The sequence below is a fragment of the Gopherus evgoodei genome, chromosome 5 (genome assembly GCF_007399415.2).
Source record: "Gopherus evgoodei ecotype Sinaloan lineage chromosome 5, rGopEvg1_v1.p, whole genome shotgun sequence".
NCBI classification, from domain to species: Eukaryota; Metazoa; Chordata; order Testudines; family Testudinidae; genus Gopherus; species Gopherus evgoodei.
The window spans coordinates 49621428-49645070 of NC_044326.1; the positions used below are offsets into that span (position 1 = coordinate 49621428).

Genomic DNA, 23643 nt, shown 5'->3' on the forward strand with positions numbered 1-23643 from the left:
GTTTCTGCCTCTGGGCATCTAAACTGCTTCCTCACTCTAGGCAACCAAATGCCTAAGACCCAGAGCAATTCACAAGTTAGGGGAAGATAGGTGTTCAGCCACCTAAGTCGGGTGCAGGGCCTTTTCTGCTAGGCACGCCCAGAGACCATCTACCACATCAGGCCTCTCAGATGAGTTCACACAAAACAGCTTGCGGGGGGAGGGGAGAAGAGATGAAGAGGGCAAATAACTCTTAAAGAGAGAGCATGCAAGCATGTGAATGGCTCTAGCCTGGTGGTTAGAACACTCACATGGGAAACCCAGAAGCTAGTTCCTCTGCTCCAATGATTCATTATTCATCCAGAGTGCAACAGCTTCAATAGCAGAGACTGAGGGAGCCCTGCACCAGAACATCCTGTAGCCTAATGGTTAGAACACTCACCCAAGAGGTGGAAGGCCACTCTTTAAATTTCCTCTCCCAATCAGGCAGAGGAGGGACTTGACTTCCCACATCTAAGAGGAGTACCCCAAGCACTGGGCTAAAAGTTATGAGGGAGGGTGCTCATATTGCCCCTGACTTCTTGCTAAAGTGGTGTAGATGCCTAGTGCCAAGAGAGGGTTTGAAGCTCAGACTTCCAAGCAGAGATAGGTGCCTCCCAGCAGCCCAGACTCAGTTGTCTATGCTGAGATGGGGCATGGCTTAGCCAATGGGAATGGCTGATGATGGGGCTTTGTGCTATCTTAGGCAGCTCCCTGACTTGTGTGCTGGCTTTTATGAATCACACTTTAAGATTCCCGTCTCTCCCCATGCATTGTATAAGAACATAGGTGCCTAACTCAGGCTTTGGGATTTGCAGTGATTTTCTAAGTACCTAAAGTCAGGCATTGTGATGCTCATCATCATAATACCCAACTCTTCTTGTGCATTCAGGCCTTTTCATCACTGTGCCTCAGCCCCAAAGGGAGCTAGGCACCTATCTCTGCTCAGGATCCACAGGCATGAACCCACTGGTGGTAGTACCTCCTACCCAGTATTCTAAACCTCAGCGGTTAAAGTATTCATGTGGGAGACATGGGTTCAAATCCTATTCTGCCTTGTTTGGAACAGGGATTTGAACTCAGTCTCCTGCCACCCAGATGAATACTTTAAGCACTAGGGTTCCCATTAACCCAGTATAGCTACAACTATCTCTTGAACTAACCTAGGATATATATATATTATATATATATATATTTTGCTTGTGAAGGATGTGGGGACTGCTTTGTATAAGTTTGTTTGATAACCTTGGGTCCCAAATAATTACACATCAATAAAGTGTTCTGCACATTGTATGAAATGTATACAATAGCTGAAATATCAAGTTGTTTGTGCTAGCACAGCCTACATTGCAAATACTTTTGCCAGTGCTTTCCCATTGGCCCCCATTTAGTAGATCATTTTAAAGAGGGCAAAAGGAGAAAGAGCTGAATGCAACTTGGGAATGTGTGCATGTGGCCAACATAACCATGCTCCATTTGAGAGGAAATGGAAAGCATTACACTTGTGCCAGGAAGAGGATGGGGAGCATTGAGGTCCCAATACAGAAAACTCAACACCACAGCAACCATGATAATTGCATGTGAAAAATCAGAACTCTTTAGACATTTAAACACAACTCTTCCTGGCTTAACTGTGGCCAAGACGCATTCTCATAGAAAGGTGCGTGTCCATGCATGAAGTGGCAATAATGTGAGCAATGAAACATAGCTTAATCTGTTGCCCACCTCTTTATTCAAACACCTTTTTGAAATTTTTTGGAAAGATTTGTGTTATTTTCATTCCAAAGTATTCAAAATAGACCCATTAACTTTAAAAAAATATTGAAAACATTAATGACTACATTATCAAAATAGTTATTGAAATTCTTTGTCCAAAAACCAGGTGATCAAATGTCAATAACCACTTCAATACCATTTTTGATACAAGTTTGAGGGAATAAGAGGCACACAAAATGTGTTGTGAAAACCAGAAAAATGACAACAGTGACAAGGATTTGTCATGCACATTTTCACTGTTGAGAGAGAAAAAAAGAAAGATGTCAACCAGCCCTAACTGAGGCTATACTCTCCCATATGCAAAATCGTTGTCTTCTTTGCCATCTGTAATGATCACCTCCACAATAATTTTCCCCTGTATTGTAAGGGACTAACATTTGTGGTTCTCCATACTGCACACATTAGTTAGCAGGAAGTGGGAGCATTTTAACACTGTCTGGAGGACTCCGCATTTCTTTTAAAGAGCAGGTGCTGTTTAAGCAGAATATTATCCTTTCTATTTTGAGCTATGCAAGCTCTTGATTTAGAACTGAAAATGTGTACTGAGGAAAAGATCTTTAATAAACTGGAAAACAGCCTTTGCTAAAAAAAGGTTTCCCAGAAAGTTCTGCACAATGAAGATGAAAAATGAATACATAATTGACCTAGGACAATTTTATGAATGAAGCTGTTAGTTCTTATAATTTTTGTTGCATCTGGTACATATACAATATGCCTCCAAATATGGACACAAAAACTTTAGAACAAGAGTGCATTAATTGCTTTTGAACATGCTTGACTTATGCTGAAAATCTTCGTCCCCAATCCTGCAGTTCTTACGTCACTCACTATGCTCTTCACTAGTATCTACATATAATATGCAGAAATTGTTTTAAAGACTTTTTTTTTTTTTTTTTTTTTACTTTCCCACAGCTGTGTGTTCCCTTGGACTTACATAGATTGTTAAAGCCAGAAGGGATCATTAGATTATCTATGTTTGACTTCCTGTCAAGTACGGGTCATAGAATTTCATGCAGTATCTCTGTAATAAGCCCAATATCTTGTGTTTGACTAAAGTATTTCGAGAAAGGCATCCAGTCTTGATCTGAAGACTGCAAGAGATGGAAAATCTACTGCTTCTCCTGGCAGTTTTTTCCTGTGTTAATGCACTGGGCAGCACAATATGGGGAGAAGGTGACCAGCCCTCTGTGGAGAAAGAAGTGATTCAGGACTATTTAGAAAAACTGGATGAGCACAAGTCCATGGGGCTGGATGCGCTGCATCCAAGGGTACTAAAGGAGTTGGCGGATGTGATTGCAGAGCCATTGGCCATCTTTGAAAACTCATGGTGAACGGGGGAGGTCCCGGATGACTGGAAAAAGGCTACTGCAGTGCCCATCTTTAAAAAATGGAAGAAGGAAGATCTGGGGAACTACAGGCCAGTCAGCCTGACCTCAGTCCCTGGAAAAATCATGGAGCAGGTCCTCAAGGAATCAATTCTGAAGCACTTAGAGGAGAGGAAAGTGATCAGGAACAGTCAGCATGGATTCTCCAAGGGCAAGTCATGCCTGACTAAACTAATTGCCTTCTAGGAGGAGATAACTGGGTCTGTGGATGAGGGGAAAGCAGTGGATGTGTTATTCCTTGACTTTAGCAAAGCTTTTGATATGGTGTCCCATAGTATTCTTGCCAGCAAGTTAAAGAAGTATGGGCTGGATGAACGGACTATAAGGGGGATAGAAAGCTAGCTAGATCGTCGGACTCAATGGGTAGTGATCAATGACTCCATGTCTAGTTGGCAGCCAATTTCAAGTGGAGTGCCCCAAGGGTCGGTCCTGGGGCTGGTTTTGTTCAATATCTTCATTAATGATCTGGAGGATGGTGTGGACTGCACTGTCAGCAAGTTTGCAGATGACACTAAACTTGGAGGAGTGGTAGATACGCTGGAGGATAGGGATAGGATACAGAGGGACCTAGACAAATGAGAGGACTGGGCCAAAAGACACCTGATGAGGTTCAACAAGGACAAGTGCAGAGTTTTGCACTTAGGAGGGAAGAATCCCATTCACTGTTACAGACTAGGGACCGAATGGCTAGGAAGCAGTTCTGCAGAAAAGGACCTAGGGGTTACAGTGGATGAGAAGCTGGATATGAGTCAACAGCGTCCCTTTGTTGCCAAGAAGGCTAACGGCATTTTGGACTGTATATGTAGGGGCATTGCCAGCAGATTGAGGGATGTGATCATTCCCCTCTATTCGACATTGGTGAGGCCTCATCTGGAGTACTGTGTACAGTTTTGGGCCCCACACTACAAGAAGGATGTGGAAAAACTGGAAAGAGTCCAGTGGAGGGCAATAAAAATGATTAGGGGGCTGGAGCACATGACTTATGAGGAGAGGCTGAGGGAACTGGGATTGTTTAGTCTGCAGAAGAGAAGAATGAGGGGAGATTTGATTGCTGCTTTCAACTACCTGAAAGGGGGTTCAAAAGAGGATGGATCTAGACTGTTCTCAGTGGTACCAGATGACAGAACAAGGAGTAATGGTCTCAAGTTGCAGTGGGGCAGGTTTAGGTTGGATATTAGGAAAAACTTTTTCACTCAGAGAGTGGTGAAGCACTGGAATGGGTTACCTAGGGAGGTGGTGGAATCTCCTTCCTTAGAGGTTTTTAAGGTCAGGCTTGACAAAGCCCTGGCTGGGATGATTTAGTTGGGGATTGGTCCTGCTTTGAGCAGGGGATTGGACTAGATGACCTCCTGAGGTCCCTTCCAACCCTGATATTCTATGATTCTATGATTCACTCTCACTGTTAAAACTATGTGCACCCTAATTTGAATTTGTTTGTCTTTAACTTCCATTTGGTTCTTGTTGTGCCTCTCTCTGCTAAATTAAAGAGTCCTTGAGAACCTGGTATTCTCTCCATTGTGAAGATACTTACACACTATAATCAAGTCACCTCTTGATCTTTTATTTTGATAAACTAAGTTTTCTCTGGGGTTTGACTGAATGATATGATATTACTCTTTTCCCCATAATTGGCAATAACATAGCAGACAGTGGAAACTCAAGAGCACCTAATATAAATCTCATCTGGGCAAACTGAATTTTACCAAAATTATCTGCAAAGTTCATTTTCATTATGAAAATTAGCAAGAGAATTTTTTGCACCCAAATATATATATTTCCAAATTTCTATTGTACAATTCTTTCTCCTCCCTCCTGCATCTGATCACTGTTCTCTAGAAGTTCAGTTACTCAGTTAGCTGGTTAAAATCAGGAGCACTCCCTCTATGGGACACAATTTTCCCTCAACTTACATGGAGTTCATATGTTCATGGCTGAAAGATAATTCAAGGTACTTGGCACTCTTGATTTTAAAAAATATATCTAGGCGATGTGGCGAAGTCCAATATTTTTCTGGTTATTCACAGGTTGCAAGTGAAATTGGATTTCTCTTGGGCCAAAACTAAACTCAGGATTCCACATGAGCCCTATTACAACACACACTCACCCCCCAGAGCACCCCTTATGTCAGGACACAGGGTTGCAGGAGTTCTTTCACTCTTGCTGGTTCCACAACGGTCTGTCCCTTCTGTGGCCTAGCCCTGCAGCCAGGTAACTTCTCAGTCCACTCCCCTTCCATATACATACAATATGATGGGGGCTAATTTAGCTACAACGAGTCAGAAAAAAGATCTTGGAGTCATCGTGGATAGTTCTCTGAAGATGCCCAAGCAGTATATAGAGGCGGTCAAAAAAGCAAAGAGGATGTTAGGAATTATTAAAAAGGGGATAGCGAATAAGACTGAGAATATATTATTGCCCTTATATAAATCCATGGTATGCCCACATCTTGAATACTGTGTACAGCTGTGGTCTCCTCACCTCAAAAAAGATATTTTAGCACTGGAAAATGTTCAGAAAAGGGCAACTAAAATGATTAGGGGTTTGGAGAGGGTCCCATATGAGGAAAGATTAAAGAGGCTAGGCCTCTTCAGCTTGGAAAAGAGGAGACTAAGGGGGGATACGATAGAGTATATAAAATCATGAGTGATGTTGAGAAAGTGGATAAGGAAAAGTTATTTACTTATTCCCATAATACAAGAACTAGGGGTTACCAAATGAAATCAATAGGCAGCAGGTTTAAAACAAATACAAGGAAGTTCTTCTTCACACAGCGCACAGTCAACTTGTGGAACTCCTTACCTGAGGATGTTGTGAAGGCTAGGACTATAACAGCGTTCAAAAAGGAACTGGATAAATTCATGGTGGTTAAGTCCATAAATGGCTTTTAGCCAGGATGGGTAAGGAATGGTGCCCCTAGCCGCTGTTTGTCAGAGGATGGAGATGGATAGCAGGAGAGAGATCACTTCATCATTGCCTGTTAGGTTCACTCCCTCTGGGGCATCTGTCATTGGCCACTGTCGGTAGACAGATACTGGGCTAGATGAATCTTTGGTCTGACCTGATACGGCCGTTCTTATGCTCTAATGTTCCAGGGTTAACAAAAAAGTTAAAAGAAAAAAAAAAAGAAAAGAATCACAAAGTCTAATAACTTCTAAGCCCAGCCCTCAGCCTCCATCTGGGACTGATAGGTCTCAGCTTCTTTCACTCCTGACACCTGTACTTCCCCTCTTGGTCTATGGAAGAGTTAGGTAACCCAGGCCCACCCTATCCTCTGGGATCCATCCGAGGGACCTTGTTTTAGGCAGCTACAAACTGTTCCTTTGGTCCTTTTGCCACTCCTACTTTTACCCTGCTTGTCAGTGTCTTTACCAGGTCTGCTGACTGCACTGTCCCCATCTTGGAGTTGTGGTTCCTCGTGGCTTCTTCTTAGCCAGTTATGGAGATGCTTCTTCAAAACCATTTCCAGCCCCTTTGCCAGCAGCTGGGATGTATTTCTAACAGTCCCTCTGTCTCTCACCTTAAGGCAGTTGGTATCTCGATCCTTCAGTCAGGAGTCTCTTCCTGCCCTCCTTCAGGGGCTGCGGTTGTGTTTCAGGCAGTCTCTCATACTCTTGCCTTGTGACTGTCAGGATCTACCCCCTTCAAACAGTAGTTCCCTCAACTCTTCCCTTCTGAGCTGGGGCTGAGGCCAGCTGTAAAGTCTAATCAGCTTCACTTTCAGCTGGACCCTTTTCCTCAATTAGCTCTCCACTTTGAAGAGTTCAGCAGGTCAGTCTTCTCCTGCTGGTGTATGCCTTGTTATGAGGGAGGAGGGAGTATATATGCTGCTCCCCTTCCTGGAGCTCATCCCAAATGGCTGGGAGAGTGGAGTGCCTTGCCCCGCCCATTCTGCAAGGCTTCTGGTCCCTCAAAGGCCCTTAAAGAGACAGTAACATCATTAATCCCAAACATCACTTATTCCCCTCTCTCAATATCTCCTCCATCTCTGTACATAAGATAACCCAAAATCTTCAATGAGCTACACTATGTGACAGGGATCAGCTGACTCCCAGCCATCACTATCCTTAAGGGGCAGATCTCTCCATCATAAACCCTGATAGCAGAAGCTGTCTAGGTGGACATGGGTTGAATCTGTTTGGGAGCCATCTGAAATAGCCAGTGTCTCAGGTGTCCTGACCCCACTTCCTCTCTGCCTAGCGCCATTGATTTTATGGGCTATGGTGGCCAGCCCAGTGTATGCCTTCCAGCACAAGAGGGGATGAAAGCAGCTTGTAGGGCTGCATCGGAGCTCCTGGTGGACTTCCTGTAAAAGGGATCATGCATTCTGGGTTCCATCGAGAGGCCTGAGGTAGTGAATATGGCCCCTAATATTTAAAAGGGAACCTTGCATGATACCTAAAAGGTGATAGAGAAATAAAATATTGATGTAAAATTGAAAAGGAATATCTCTCGGACAGAAAGAGGAACATTTTGATCTGGGAAATACTAATTCCAGGTGCCACTGACTCATCAAACTTGTTTAATAATATGTGTCCCTATTTTGGCTTATCCCAGTACCTCAGTGACATGTTTTTTAAAATTCACAGTTCATTTATTTTCTTACATGATTCTGTGCTTCAATTTTGTAGTAGACTAATTTATGACACTCATTTAAAATCAAAACCATACATATAATAAAAAAAATAGAGAAAGCCGTTTTGTTTCCAAGATTTATGTCTAATAGACCCTTTACATGTTAAACAGAGTGGAACTGAAGGCTGAAAAAGTAATTAAAAATGAACACTGATGATGGTCCAATGGAAAGAGATTGATAGGAATGTAATAAAAGCCATCTCTAGTACAAGGCAAAGACCTATGCAATTCAAAAATCAAAGCAGTCACAGAAGTTAGATTTCCTTTTACAGATTTTGAAAACAAAAGGCAATGATTTTAGAACTTGGAAGCCTAACATTACAGTCCTAGATCCAAATTTAGGCACCTAAATAAATGGCCTGATTTTTAAAAGCACCAAGTACTCAGCAGTTTTCATTAGGCCTAACCCAAAACTAATTTAAGTTAATGGAAAGATTCCCATTGACCTTAGGGGGCTTGTATCAGACTTATTGCCTCCAATGGGAACTGGAAGGCTCAACACTTTTGCAAATCAGATTACTTATTCGGGTGCCTAAATATGAGTTAGGAGTCTACTGCTATTTTGAATATCTTGGCCAAAAAATCACTAGCTCAGACAAATGCTGAGGATGCTACATCATTTCTAGGAGTTTAGTATATATATTTTTGAGATGTCTGATCACTGGGAGACCATGGGTAGATAATACTGCCTGGATAATAATATACTTGCTATAAAACTTAGCCCTGGACCAAGTTCAGACATTTTAGGAGACCCTTGTGCCCACAAATAGGTCTAGTTAACAAATAGCTACTAACAGTGACACTGATGACTGACAAAAGAATAGTTATTGTTGAAATGGAAGAATGCAGATTCTACCACACTAATGGCTTGAAAAGTGTTACTGTATGTTAGATCTCTGGAAAAAACAATTTGTTGTAAAGAAAACAAGGTTTAAATGTTCTCATAATTTGCCATAAAGCAATTGAGCATTTCACTAGTTAACAGCATAGACAAGACTGAGTCCTGCTGTTATTGGTTTGCCTTTCCAGGCTTCCAGAAAGGATGGAAGTTTACTCTATGAGATCAGATCCTGTCCTCAGTATTCACACTGGGATGGAACAAGATCCCTCCTAATACTTCTGCTGAGACAGCATGGTTCCACCCTGCTTCTACTCTGGGACAACTGTTCAAAGCACCATACAAATCCCAGACTTCCAATTACTGAATGGTTTTTCCTGTGTATACCAAATGCAAGCTGCTCAGTTGGACAAGTAATGATCAAGATGCATTGAGTGTGTGCGGCTGGAGAACCCAGGTCCCAGCAAATACAAACAATTCATGCCCACAGATAGGATGGACAAGTAAACACTGTGCAATGGAGCAGTGATGAAAGTACTTATACAGACAAAGCCTCAAATTACTCAAAACACACACCTGTCTGTAAACCAATGGACACAGCTTTACAAGAAACCAATGGAGAGATTTTCTAAAGTATAAATGGGAGTTGAGCACCTAACTAACTTTTGTGTCTTTGAAAATCTCCCCCTATATTTGTGTCATTGGAGACCTCAAGTCCCAGCATGCACTGGACATATCCTTAGGTCAGGGTTTTGAACACTAGGGGTTAGTGGTGTGGGGAGGGTGATGCTACTAAATTTGCACAGACAAGCAGTTCCATCATTCCCAGGTTACTATGGAGATCCTTGATAGTGAAGTAACAAATAAGGAGCTTTATCAGACATGTCTGCACTCACTGAATAATCGCACACTACTGGCTAAGCTGCCAAAGTCCTGTCTTAGGATGCACTGGGCTAAGTGTAGAACCTGGGATGCATTCACTGGAGGAAGTCTCCTTTGGTCATTCCATAGTCCTGATTAAGAATCTGGAGAGAATGTTTCCACATTACATCTCTCCATATTTCTAGTAATGAAAGTTGTCTTCCGTTTGTGGGAAATACTCAGTTAACTCATGGCCTATGGTACGTTCAATGAGGGTATCAGGGTATTATTCTTAGGAACAAGGCAACTCAGTTAGGTGAGGGCATTGTAGGGAAAGGCTTGTGATGAAGGATATCATTGTCATTCCTTTCCAGAACTACATTCATTTAACTGAGGATTTGGTAATGGCTGAAGATGAGATGTAAGGCAATAGACTTAGCACATGCCTTTCCTGACGGTCACTATTATAGTTTTCATTTTCTTACAGCCAACAGAGGTCAGTGTGGTAGGGAATCGACAGTTTGCTATGTGGTCATGTATTCTTCCTACCTAATTTCCACTTGTCCATCACAAGAGGCTTGAAGGATACATGTCCCCGCATTTGATTCCACTGCTGGGCATCCATATCCTCAACTTTTTGCATCATTCTTCAACCACAGTGGTCACCATAATATGGCTACTGAAAGGGCACAGCCCCCTCCTCCCAGAGACTGGGCTATATGTTAAATAAATTCCTTTCTAGCAAATATTTGATTCAGCATTCAAACAGCCTGATTTGATAGCTACTCTGAAGACAGTTCCATATGTAGGGAATTATAACACTGGACCCCGAGGAATAAGAATAATTACTGAAGTTGTTTGTGAGGAGATACATTCTGGTGGGCTAAGCAGGTTGACCATCTGTGATGGTCCAAGTGTGATTTCCAAGTGCTCTTTGACAAATTTGAAATGATCATCAAGCAAGACACAGTCCTCCAAAGCAGCCTGGTAAATAAGGAGTCTGTCAAGGGCCTACCGTGCAGCAGACCTTATAATCACTCCAAGGAAGATCCCTTTTTGAACCCTTCAGAGGAGCAATGTCAGTCTATGACACAGCAATGAGTATAAACACTCTATTAGCCTTCGGTAGGAAGGATTTTTTCAAAAAAAGTGTTATACTCAATCAGCACAAAATTCATACATTCCTAAAAGTCACTTGAATAGTGTTGAAATATGCTCAACTTGATTAGTGTATTTTCAAAACTCTTTCAAAACAGCAAAGCTGAAGGACTGTCAGATTAAAAAAATTAATTACCACAAGATGAAATATTACAGAAAGTAATAAAGGAAAAGAAACATGAGCAAAAGAAAGAAGAGTTCAATGTAGAAGTCCAAAAAGTGTATTTAAAATAGAATTTTCCTGGAACAGAGACAGCAAGAGGATAGATAGTTATTATAGATATTACAGAAAAGAAGTAGGAGTAACTTGTTCTAATGTTCTCCCAAATTGTCATTCATTCTCATAAACGACCAGTGCTCTGGGTGTTAGAGGTAGTCATGACAATGAAAGGATCCTGTTCTAACCGCTGTAACACTGATGCTCTCCTATTTCTCCAAGAGTAACAAATTTCATTAGTGAAATAGCTAAGGTCGCTGAAATTGGCATTAGAGTTTATATGACATACTAAAAATTTTTCAAATACTGTGGCCTACTTCCACAAAATATATAAATAAATAAATCTGGCTTTTCTGCTAAATAAAAGTTGATACAACACTGCTGGAGCCTCAGAAACATCAATTACATATTCTGAGGTCACTGCACACCGCACTATATAGAGCACAAATGAGGGGGCTGAATTTGAGAAGGATAAATGTTACCTCTGCTGAGTTAACTGAGCCAGGGAAATATTTAGAAAGGCATCAATGAAATAACAGATTGTTCTACAAGCCTTGATTAGTCAGTGTAAAATTTCTTGGAGTAGGTCAAGGTAATTAATAGCATAAACCCATATAAGGTTAAAAAAATCCTCTCCTGAATGCAAGATCAGTTACTTTTCCTGAGCAATAGTAACTCAAAATATGTTATGTTTTTGCATATTAATATCTAGTTAATATGCTAAAAACAAATAATTAGTACTTTTGAGTGAGATAGCTCCGGTGACAAATTACTCAAAGAAGCAGAGCATTACACAAATTTATCATCAAAGCTCAGATTTCTAAAGCTGGTAAATAACACAATACATTTCCAGCAAATATTCTTTCAATGTTTTTAATTAATTTGCTTTGACTATGCTCAGATCCCTTTTTCCATTAGTTTTGAAAAGAATTATGACATCAAGAATTATAACAGTCAAAAACCAATAGGAGAACACTTCAATCTCCCTGGACACTCAATAACAGGCTTAAAAGTGGTAATTCTTCAACAAAAAAACTTCAAAAACAGACTCCAATGAGAAACCGCAGAACTGGAATTAATTTGCAAACTGGACACTATCAAATTAGGCCTGAATAAAGACTGCGAGTGGCTGGGTCACTATAAAAACTAATTTCCTCCTACTGATACTCACACCTTCTTGCCAACTGTTTGAAATGGGCCACCTTTATTACATTGAACACATTCGCACTACAAAACTGATTTTTCTTCTCTTCTTGTCAATTGTTGAGAATAGCCCACCTTAATTGAATTGGCTCGTTAGCACTGACCCCCTACTTGTAAGGCAACTCCCATCTTTTCATATGCTGTGTATTTATACCTCCCTACTGTATTTTCTACTCCATGCATCTGATTAAGTGGGTTTTAGCCCACAAAAGCTTATGCCCAAATAAATTTGTTAGTCTCTAAAGTGCCACAAAGACTCCTCATTGTTTTTGCTGATACAGACTAACTCAGCTACCCCTCTGAAAAGAAATAGAATTTTTCAATTCACCTCATACAAGTACTGTGCTGCAATCTCTTTTTCATGAAAGTGCAACTGACATTTTTTGTACATAATTCTACATTTGTAAATTTAACTTTCATAACAAAAAGTACTACAGTACTTGTATTAGGTGAATTGAAAATACTATTTATTTTGTTTCTGTTTTACAGTGCAAATATTTGTAATAAAAAATAAATATACAGTGAGCACTGTACACTTTGTATTCTGTGTGGTAATTGAAATCAATATATTAGAAAATGCAGAAAACATCCAAAAATATTTAAATAAATGGTATTCTATTAACAGAACAATTAATCATGATTAATTATTTTTAATCGCTTGACAGTCCTACTACTTTCAAATACCAAAGCTGACTTCAGCTTTGCAAAGTGTTGTGGGATAGTTGACATGAGAGAATAGAATTATGGGGACAGCATAATATAGTCAGTTAACATTAATTTCCCAATACTTATATTTACACAATGTATATTATACTAATACCATATACATAATTCCTATTAATGTGGTATACAGATATATAGTCTAAAAATGCTGTGTTCCTACTGCTAAAATAAATAATACTTTTGTTTCTAGAAGTTTGTCTAGTAACTATTTACACCACTGGTCACAGACTCCTGATGGGAAGAACTGCAGGTATCCAAACTAAGACCTGCTGAGTTAGACTATAATATACACAAGTAGACTATAGCTCACAGCCTGCTCTAGTAGTGCTGGAATTGTGACATTCCACCTCAAGATAGATAAAGGCACCAGGTCTGACACCTGAAGGTGTGGGCTCAGAGACATGACAAGGGTCAGAGATGCAGCTAGCCCTGAGTAAACAATTTATTGAGAATTATTTGCTCATTTCCTGTAGATGATCAAGTAATTTTATCAAAGTAAATGAATTTACAAGGTCAGATTTGCAATATTCTCTGTCACTAGTAATGCTTTCCATAGCAGCAGTAGAAGCAGCATTAATCCTCTGGCTGCTACAGGGAGTTGACATTGAAAGCAGAATGCTACAAGGCATTGTAATTGTAGAAGTCATTTGACATACTTAATATTAGACATACTTAATTTGACATTTCTAATATTAAGTATGTCAAATGACTTCTACAACTCATAGCTGTGAGCTATGAGCTGTGAGCTGTGATGATGACCCATGACCATAAGGATGGATTCAATTACAGTTCACAGAACCTCAGTACCATCTCCTGGTGATGAAAAATCTTTGACCTAACTACATGATGTGGGATTCTGTAAATACATATGTTTCATTGTCAGCAGATATCAATAAGGTCAGAGATTTAGGCTATTTTAGATCAAGAGGGAGTGAATTTCAAACTAAAGCCTCATGTCACGAAGTCAGGGTGAACTGCATCTTAACAATTTGACCTTAGATCTTTTCATTTGATGCAGCCAGCTGAGAGACCCCTGGTCAGTGTACACAGTAAAATTTCACCTGAACAGATCTGGGTTTGACTTTTCAAGTCCTCACACTATAGTAAGGCATTCCTTTCCAATAGTGACATAGTTTTATTCCTGGTCCAGACATTTCTTGTTCAGATACACAACATGGTGACTCTCTCCCTTATTAGCATCAATCTGCATTAGCAGAGCACTTAACCCTCTGTCTGAGGCATCTGTGAAAACCAAAAAAAGGATTGGCAAAGTCTGGGTTTACCAGAATCAGGTCTTTTTCGCTTGTGGCTTCCTTCAGAAGGCCTTTTGATACTGTTCAGTCCAGACTGCTTTGTCTGGTTTACCTTTTCTTAACAGTTCAGGGATGAGTAAATCTAGAGAGCTAAAGTGGGGTACAAAGCTCCTGTAATACCGAGCCATCCTGATAAAGGACTGGGCCTGTTTTGGTGTCCAGGGAGCAGCCCAATCTTTTATAGCCTCCATAATCTGGCCACTTCCCACTTTACTGGCCCAGATAAGTCACCTAGGCTATTCCCTGTGCTTCTCCTTTACAATCAATCCTACATCCTGAATGCATTTGAGCACTTTTCCAACCTGAGTCACAAGATCCTCCCAGGACTGACTAAAATATAAAGATCATCAATATATGCAAAGACAGCCCCTCTGTCACTTTCAGTAGCTCATCCACCAGATACTGAAAGGTAGCTGGAGCCCGCTTGAGCACAAAGGGCAAAACCACAAAGTCAAGAGATGATAAATGCAGATTTAGATCTATCGGCAGAATCCAAAGGTACCTGCCAATAACCTTTTGTAAAGTCAACTGTGCATCCCCCCAGCTTGTCCAGTATCTCATTCATTCTAGACATGGGGTACACATCACATACTGTGAAAGCACTACGATTTCCATAGTGCACACAAAATCTGATAGTCCCCAAACCAGTCTTTAAAACAAAACATTATTTATTTATCCCCCAAAAGTACAAAACACACAGAGCAAAGGATTAAACAATAAGCTGCCTATATGCATGGGTCTTACACCTTAAGCTGTGCTTGCCAGCTTTTGGAAGTATCCCTTAACTCAGCTAACTTCACCACTGGCAGGGAGAAGCAGACTGTCCTGCCCACACCTTCTGGGATGCTCCTTTTCAGTCTCTCTGTCGGCATGTTGACAGCCCATACCCAACTTTCCTCCCCCCGAGGCTAGCACCGCTAAGGTTTTAATATAGCCTTTGATCCTAGGTTCAGCCTGGGAAATAGAAACCTGACCAGCCTGGATGGAGCTGGAGAGAGCATATTCTCCAACTGAGAGTTCCCTGCATTGTTTCCTCTAGGAGCATTATCTTTACCATTGTTTAATTTCCTCTTTGCTCCCCCCGCCTACACACACACATTGATTTTACTCCAGGATAATATCACACAGACAGACTGAGGCACATATGATATTTATAAAAAATATTAACAAAGACTTGCCAGTTCTCCACAGATCCTCACAGAGAACATCCTGCCAGCAGCTCCCCTCTCTTACATCAAGGGAGCTCCTGCTCAAGTACCTCTTCTGATTGAAGCAGTGGTTGTATGGCACAGGGAGAGAGACGGTCCCTCAGAAAAGAAAAGATAAAGCTACCTAGGCCAAGTCTACACTTGCAATTTAGGAAAATCTACTCCATGTTATCTAGTCCAACTCTTAAGTAGGGTTATCTAACATGGTACTAATCCCCTCTGTAGCTGGTTTAAACTAGCATTCCCACCATTGCTAGCAATGATGGGAGATTTCCTTCAAATTACCAGCACAGATGCAGACTTCATCGGTTAAAATAAAATCTATTTAAACTACTCACACAAACTAGAGGCATCAGGGTAGATCACAAAATACTGGTATATCATGTTCACAGTGAGAAACCTCATTTAGCAAGTGCTCTGCTGCATTCTGCTCCAGCTTCCATTTCCAAATGGACTCACAGTGTGGTTCATTGCAATGCAGCAGTCTAGTCTTAAGGTTGCCATTAGAACTGGTTGTGGTTTTTCAAATGAAAGAGGGAGGGGATTGAGTAAAAAAACCCTTTCACTCAAAAGTAAAAAATAAACCACAAAAATCTTTTGTCACAAAGCCAAAAGTCTTCAGAACAGTTAATCATTTTTTTCAAATTTAAAAATGTTACCAACACCACTACTGAAAGTTTTTATTTCCCAAAACCTCCATGTTTTGGTAAATGTAAATTTTCACTAAGAATTTCAATAACATTGTTGATGAAAAATTTTGAGTTTGAAAGTATAACAGAAAGGTAACGTGGGTCTCTTTTGAACCCTTTGAAATGGAAACTTCAAAATCTTCAACATTTTTATGACATTTCAGTTTTAATTTTTCAGTCAGCTCTGGTGGCAATAGCTTGAGAGTCAATGTAGCTAAGCCCCCACCTCACAAGCTCTGGCCAAAAGAAGGTGGTAAAAGTCACTCTTTATTACTTGACCATATAACGGCCGCTGGGAATCTAACAATACTGTGAGATAAATGGCACATACCTTCTCTCAAAGGGGCCGAGATGTCCATATCTTCCAGTTGCTTTTCTCAACCCACCAGTATTACTTCCATTTTGTCAAGAGTGAGCCTCAAATAGTCAGCCTTCATTCACGTCCCAGACTCTGCTGTATACTGAATACATCATTCAGATACTTTAGCAGGGTCAGAAGAAACACCTGAGAGTCATAAATATAAGCATATTGTTTCCTTATTAATCCTTCCAGTGGCCCAATCACATCCCTGGTGAAGCTCCCTCCAGCTGGATGCTCACCAGGCTTTGTGTTTGGGCCTCAATCACTGACCCCATGTATAGGCTTCTTTTGGCCTGAGTAGGCTGCAACTCTGTCTCTTTCCTTGGCTTCTCTGGCATGCTTCCTAGGCACAGGCAGTGTGCTATCCTTTCACAGAAATGGGACCCCAATGGCCCAACCTGTCCTAGGGCCCCAGAACAGTGCAGACTCCCCAGCCCCTGACTCTCCAGTAGCTTAAACACAACCTTAAGCAGAGCTCCAACCTTGTCGGCACTCTGGGTTTACAGTTCTTTGTGAACATGTGATAGTGAAATCAAATAGACACACAGACTTCGCAAAGGGTTTCAAAACCAATCACTCTTTACTTTAACTAGCAAAAAAAATATAGGGACTTAGACCAGCTAAAAAAAAACACCTCTACACATTTCCCTGCCTCAGTTTCCTCTCCACTATTGAGCATTCTTGGGCTTAGGTCAGAGTCATCTAAAAAGTCTAGGATTTCCCTGTCTTGCAGACGGTTTCTCCAAATCATGGTCACTCTCTCTCACAATTACTCTCTCTCTCTCCCTCTCCTCTGCAGCCAGTTTTCTTCTTCTTCTTCTTCTTCTTCGACTAGTCCAGCAGTTAAGAAGAACCCCTTTGCTTAAAAAAAATTCATGCATTTCTGTTCCTCTCTCTTGTCCAAACTTTCTTTGTTGTGAGTCCCTTTGAGTTCCCCACAACCACCCATCCCCATGTCTCTGGCTCTGTTTTTTAAGACCCAGCATTAAAATCTGATATCTCTGTTCTCTTGTTTGGGGATATTCTACTTTCCAAATCCCAGCATCCCATAGAGAAGTTGAAGAAAAGTGGTTTCACCCAGGATATGGCCATCCCCTTGTCCTAAGGTGCTCTTATTTCAATGGGAGCTATCAAAGTTTAATGCCCCTCAGGTGGAAGATGGTGTATTCCACATACACTGAGGCATTCAATGATACAGCAATTTCATTAAATCAGCCAGAATTAATAGAGAGATACCTCAAATTGTCACAGACCCATAAGACACACTACACAAGAGGAGTGACAAGCTGGATCCCCATATGAGGATGCACATCAGTTGCCAAAATTACCCCCTTTGGAACACTCTGCAAGAAGGGAATGGAATCACCAGAGGTCAAGTCCATTCACTGATGGTAGGGTTTATAGGTGAGTCAACAATACTTCATGATCAGTGGTACCAAGTACAAGGGATGGATTCAGTGCAGTCTCTGGGAGAGATGAGTTACCTGTTTCCCACAGTACAGGTGCCACTTAGCACTAATACAACTTTGTAATCAGATACTGAAGAAGTTAAAAAATTGCAATTAATGTGAAGAAATATGTGAAAATCTAGCTAGAGCATGGATTCTCCTTAAATAAAATTATTTTTCCCTTAGCACTTCTCCACTCTTTAGATGACTGTGATCAAAAGATCATTATGAAGTCTGCTAACCCTTCAATAGAGTGATTTGTTGTAAGGACAGCATGCTTCTTCAGAAGCCTCTGGAAGCCAATCAGGTGCCATTAGGCTGCAAGGGAAGATCAACACAGCATGTCCCTTACCAAAACAGGAAAAGTGTGTCCCTCCCACAAACTAGAGGCTGTAAATGATCAATCCATGACAGCTCCAACTGCAGGCCACATATCAGATCATGAGTATACCCAGTTTTATAGATTGAGCCAACCACTATATACACTAGTGCTGTAGATGTCATGTAGGCCACTGTGCTGCTGGAACTAGGTGTAGGGGGAGAGAGGATGCTACCGTACTCTCTAGCTTGAATAACAAACACCAAATATATGGGTCTATTATCAGCACCCCCACTATAAAAATTGTTCCAGCACCCCTGGGTGGCCATAAAAACCATCAGCTGACTCAGACAATCCATCATCCACATCAATTATGAAATAACTGAGCCACAGCACATCAGACAAAAACTACTACTACTTTTAGGCAGAGATGGGTCTGTACCCCTAAATTGAAATCATGTGCCAATTGTCCCCTAGTACATAGTGTGGATCCAGGATTTTGGTTCAGCCCATTACAGGAATAGGGGGCATTTGTTTGGTTTGGATTGTGATCTGAATTTCTCCAAAGTCTATGAATGCTCAGGTGCAAGGTGCTTGATGTGGGACTATTACCTGAAAAAATAGTTTTATCTTTTAAGATGGAGCAAAAAAAAAACCAACCCTAGTTTAAATGAAATTTTTAGAGGACCTAGCTGCAGTACCTGGTTTCTGCAAAGGTTTCTTCCTCCCACTCTTGTATGGGTTTGCAGTGGTTTAGTATAATGCCATCCTTGTCCTTTGACTCCCCCTCCACTGTGACAAGCCCCCTTGGAGGGACGTTTTGCCCAGCGTTTGAGCTGCTCAGAACTACTTAGCGCTCTCACGAGCCGTCCGGACTGAGCGCTTGCTTTAAGTATGCATAGTCATGTGCACTGGTGCTTAGGATCCTTGGAGTTTCTGCCTTTGGTATCAAACACCGGAATCAGCAGAGGGCGGGCGTTATGTTTTATCTGGGTGAAACCCCCTTGGAAAACTCCGAGGCTATTTGTTGCCCTATTACAATGATTTCTGCACTTCACATTCGGATGGGGAAATAAACAAACATGTAGGTACGCAGACTGGGATCACAGATCCCTCAAGCATCTTTATGCTGTGGTGAAAGGGGGCGGATTGTAGCCGTCACAGTCCTCTTCATCAACATTCAGGAAATGTCCGGGAGGAAAATAACAGACTGATGCTTTTGAAGTGCCTCTTACACCCACCCCCTTTCCCCTGGGCATTCTCACGTCAAAGCCGCTGAGAGAGGTGAGAGTTGGTGGTGTGACTCTATGCAGTGAATGCGTCCAGGTATTGTGTCCAGCTGTGCCATAGCAGCACGTCCGTTGCAGTGTTGTGTCTCTCCATGGTGCACACATAGGATTCCTTCCCAGGTGTGTCTGCCACCCCTCGGGAGCCGCGTAAGCTATTCATTGTGCTAAAATACAACAAAGGAACCAACCCCAAGGCAGGGTGTAGGCTACCACTGTATGCGGAGGGCTGCAAGGAAGAGAGGTAGTAGCGATCAGGTGTTGCACAAGCTTTTGCTGATGCCTGCCGGGGCTGGGGGGCGGGGAGGAAGCGGGTACTTGCCACTTATGTGATGGCTGTAAGTGTGGGAAGCCGAGTGGCTCTCTCGTTTGTGGAGCTTCTGTTGTCCATGTCAGTTACAATAGAGGCTTTTGCTCCAGCCACAAAACATAATCGGAGAACAGCTCCTTGGCTTGCTGCTTCTCTTATTCCGCCCCACCCCCCACATCTGGGACAGACCTGGTTATAGTTTTTCTGAACACTTTCCACCGCCTGCTATGTCCCGAACCATTTCCTGTGCTCTAAGCTCCGTCCAGATCAACAGCCTCCAGTTGCAATATGCAATCGGAGACTGTCCACACTAGATGCCAAAGCAGCGCCTGGTTCTGTCTCAGCCCATCACGCTGGGCTCAGCTTGTGTGGGGGAGAAAACCTTGCTGCCACCGCAGGTGCTTTCCTGGTCTGCTCTGAGAAGCCTGGCTGAAGAGATCGGTAACTTTGAGAGATTTGGATCTGTTGATTGTTTTACACAAATTGTTTTCAAGGCAAAAGGTGTCTTTGGAGATCAACCGAGGTCCGCGCATGCGTTGGTCTGTTGGGAATTATTGCTCTGCCTTGGACTAAGTTGCATTCCTTGGATCTTCGGAGAAAAGCCAATTCTGCAGACAGAGTTAGGAATGTGGACAGTTCACAGTCGAGAGTATTTTGGGATTCTCTCGTTCCCGGTGATGCTAGCCATGGTCTGCTGTGCGCAAAGGTGAGCGTTATTCTCTGGCGTGCTCTCTCCCGGTTGTTAGTGCCTGTGCGAATCGTTGATCTAATTATTTTTGGAGTTGTACGTGCATTCTGTCTGCCTGCAGTTTTAGCGTTGATTCTCAATCCAATCCGTCCTTCTTCCCTTCAGCGTTAATGAGCCTAGCAACATGTCATACGTGAAAGAGACAGTGGACAGATTGCTCCATGGATACGACATTCGCTTGAGGCCAGACTTTGGAGGTAATTTGTCAGTCTTTTTCAACGTGTAGCACAACCGTGTTGCATTTCCTGTATCAGAGGGAAATGTCAGTTGAAATGCAAATTAGTCTTTGTAAATGGTTGTGGGCCAATTTATGACCAAATACACACACAAACACACATACTCACATGCGTGCACACACCTCCTGATGTACCCAACTCACACGTGCAAAGACACACACGTTTATATATGCCACTCCACAGCCAGGCACAGGGATGATGCTTTTAAATGTCTATGATGTGCATAACAAAAACCCCTGTTTCCGATTGAAGGTGCTCCTGTTGACGTCGGGATGAGGATAGACATTGCCAATATAGACATGGTTTCAGAGGTCAACATGGTGAGTACACGCTCTGCATTAAACCAGAGCTCTGAAATTGTTACATTTTGTGCCTGCCCCTTAGAGTTCAGTTGGGGGAGAGGAGTCTCAGACTCGTATCTGTGCAGCTTTTTTCTTTCGTGCCTGAGCAAGGGACGATGAGCGGAGAGTTAAACACGATGAGTGCTCTTTGGAGACAAGCTGTTGTTAGCTGCGCTGGGGAAACCGGCTTGGGACGAATTTGTACAGTGCTGTACCGTCTCCTTTCTTGTCCTTTTCAAACACGGCACGGCGCCATCTGCCGATCGTTGCGCCTTACTGCCTTTCAGCACCAAGGACAGCTCCACGCTTCCTCGCTCTCTCAGCCCCCAGAGCCCTGGGCGGCTGGGGCCGGGAGTTTTAAAAAAGGCATATTTGACAAAATGACAATGCTGTATTTGTGGAGTCTGGGGGGCGGGGTCTAGGGGCAACCACGCTTCCCTGACTGTTGACTGGTCAGGAGACGGAGATCTTTTGCCTTGGCAAAGGTTGCTAACAGTGTTCAAGGTGGGGGAGGGAAGGGATGGTGGATTTTGCGTGTCTCTATGCAACTTCTAGAGCTACATATTCAGACTGCAGGAGCAGAAATCTGCTCTGGCTGAACCTCCTATTTGCTTTTGGAACCCAGAGGCACCTGTGGGAAGGGGCGAGATCGTTGAATTAGGAAGTTAGAGGGCAAAGCGTAGTCTGTTTATACGGTATTTTAATCGCCTCTTGTGATTTGGTGTGGAGGAAATAGTCAAAGCAACAGTAGCTGCTGCTAGGCTGTCTGCTAAGCACCATATTCTGCGTGAGTAACAATGCTGCTGAGACTCACGACTGGCAGAATTGGTACTGCTTGAGACAGAGCAGGCGCCTGTTGATTTCCCTCTAGTATTCCAGAGGTCTCTTGCCTGGGACAGGTGGATTGCAATTGCTGAATGACTGACAAATCTTGGCTGTGATGTGAAGTACTTTATCACTCCACAAGCAAATATGTCGGTGAGGATTTTAACAGCAATGGAGGTGGGGGGAGAGATTGAACGGCTTCCATCTCGTTTTAGTTCGGTGTCCAATCTCTCATAAATTGCCTGCTAAAAGCAAACAGTTTGATATTGCAGATTGGATCACATACTTTGGAGTAGCAGGATTACTAGCAAATGTCTGTGTAAAGGAATTCAGGGCTGCTAAGAAGAAAAGTCATTTAGAATAATTCTATAATTTGAATATACTTAAATTAGAATTTTGAAATTGCTCACTGCATTTAAATATATGTAATATATAAGGTTTCTGTTTTACTCTTAGTGTTTTCACCCCAAGTCAACTATATATATTTGAAATACTGGAAATATTTAGAAATATTAAAGATTCCTGGTACATATTTTTGACAGATGGACAGACTGAATTTCTCTGTCAATTGATTTAGATGGTAGAGATAAAGGCTATTATAAAGAAAGAACATCACCTTCACAAACTAAACACTTCTCAACATAAAAGCAAAGAAAAAAACTAATGCTGGAAAATGCTTTTTTTCATTGGGAAAAAGAAATAAATGTGTATACATGAGGGAAGCTCCACAGCTAATTAGAAAAATTAGAAAAATGAAAACTGGTTGAGAGTCAAATAAAATGTAACTTCAGACAAAGAGGTGTGCTACATTGTACTTGATTGTGTTAATTTCATTGCTGAGATGACTGAATTATAATAGGTATGAATGCAAAAGTAAAGCACAAAATATCCAGTGCTGGATTGGTTTCACATTCTCTTCTGTTACCACAGAAAATTAAAATCAGTTAGAACTTTTAATCCCATCAAAATCATTTCTGATTAATATACTTCAAGGACATTTTGGTGGTGGGGGGGCAGTCTCAAATGAAAATCTAAGGTACTTTTGTCCCATCTGAAGAGGAACATCTATGCAACTAAAAGGAATTGGATAGCTGTGCTTTGTTTTGATACCCACTGTCAGTTTATTGAAATTTCACAAAGTACTAAGACATTTATCAGTTTCAAATTAATTTCCCTTTTCCTAATATTAATACAGTCTAATATTTATCACTGGAATGCTTAAAAAGACAGTATTTTTTCTCTTTGATTTATTTTTACTACTCAACTGTATATCTTAATTTTCTGTTGTTGACTATAGTTATATTTATTTTAGTGTCACAGTTACATTGTAAGTTCTTTGGGGCAGGGACTGTTTTCACTATATGTATTGTGCCCAGCACAATGGGGCCATGAATGGGACATAAAAGCTATATCTTAATTCAAATGTTAAGTAACAATAAACAGTAAGTGGGAAAAGGGAAAATACAAAGGACAGACTTTGCAAATTCTAACTTGCAGAGTTCCTGCTGAACTTTCTTTTCAAACAGAAAATGTTAGTGATAGGGTGGAGGAAAGACCACATAAAACTTGCATACATCAAGGCTAAGCAAGAGGGACAAACCCTATCCTCACCCGCAAACCATTCCCTGGGAGCAGGGTCAGACTCCGCAAACTAGTCACTGAGCAAACCATCTCTTCTAACATAATGGTTGTCTTAGATGATGTGTCTACACCTTCCATGACTTTATGCTGACATCCTTTTCAGGGGT

The 23643-nt window shown here is 41.7% G+C and overlaps 1 protein-coding gene and 1 long non-coding RNA gene across 4 annotated transcripts in view; one reads left to right on the forward strand and one right to left on the reverse strand.

Moving 5' to 3' along the window:
* LOC115651897 overlaps positions 1-19248 on the reverse strand; it is a 35823-nt gene extending 16575 nt beyond the window's left edge. Inside the window, exons 1-2 of the long non-coding RNA XR_004000483.1 lie at positions 18851-19248; positions 16353-16482 (exon numbers count right to left, since the gene is read on the reverse strand). This is a non-coding gene — a long non-coding RNA (uncharacterized LOC115651897). The remainder of the gene's footprint in view (positions 1-16352; positions 16483-18850) is intronic.
* Positions 1-23643, forward strand: part of GABRB1 (gamma-aminobutyric acid type A receptor beta1 subunit) — a 273995-nt gene that overhangs the window by 18017 nt on the left and 232335 nt on the right. For 2 of the 3 annotated variants that reach the window (XR_004000482.1, XM_030563169.1), the window contains exons 1-3: positions 19336-20451; positions 20599-20690; positions 20982-21049. The exons of the other annotated variant lie outside the window; for it this stretch is intronic. Coding sequence is in view for 1 of the 2 variants with exons in the window: in XM_030563169.1 (XP_030419029.1) it covers positions 20060-20451; positions 20599-20690; positions 20982-21049 (552 nt within the window). In the remaining variant the exon portion in view is untranslated. Of the gene's footprint in view, positions 1-19335; positions 20452-20598; positions 20691-20981; positions 21050-23643 lie in introns of those variants that run through there. 3 annotated transcript variants of the gene reach the window in all.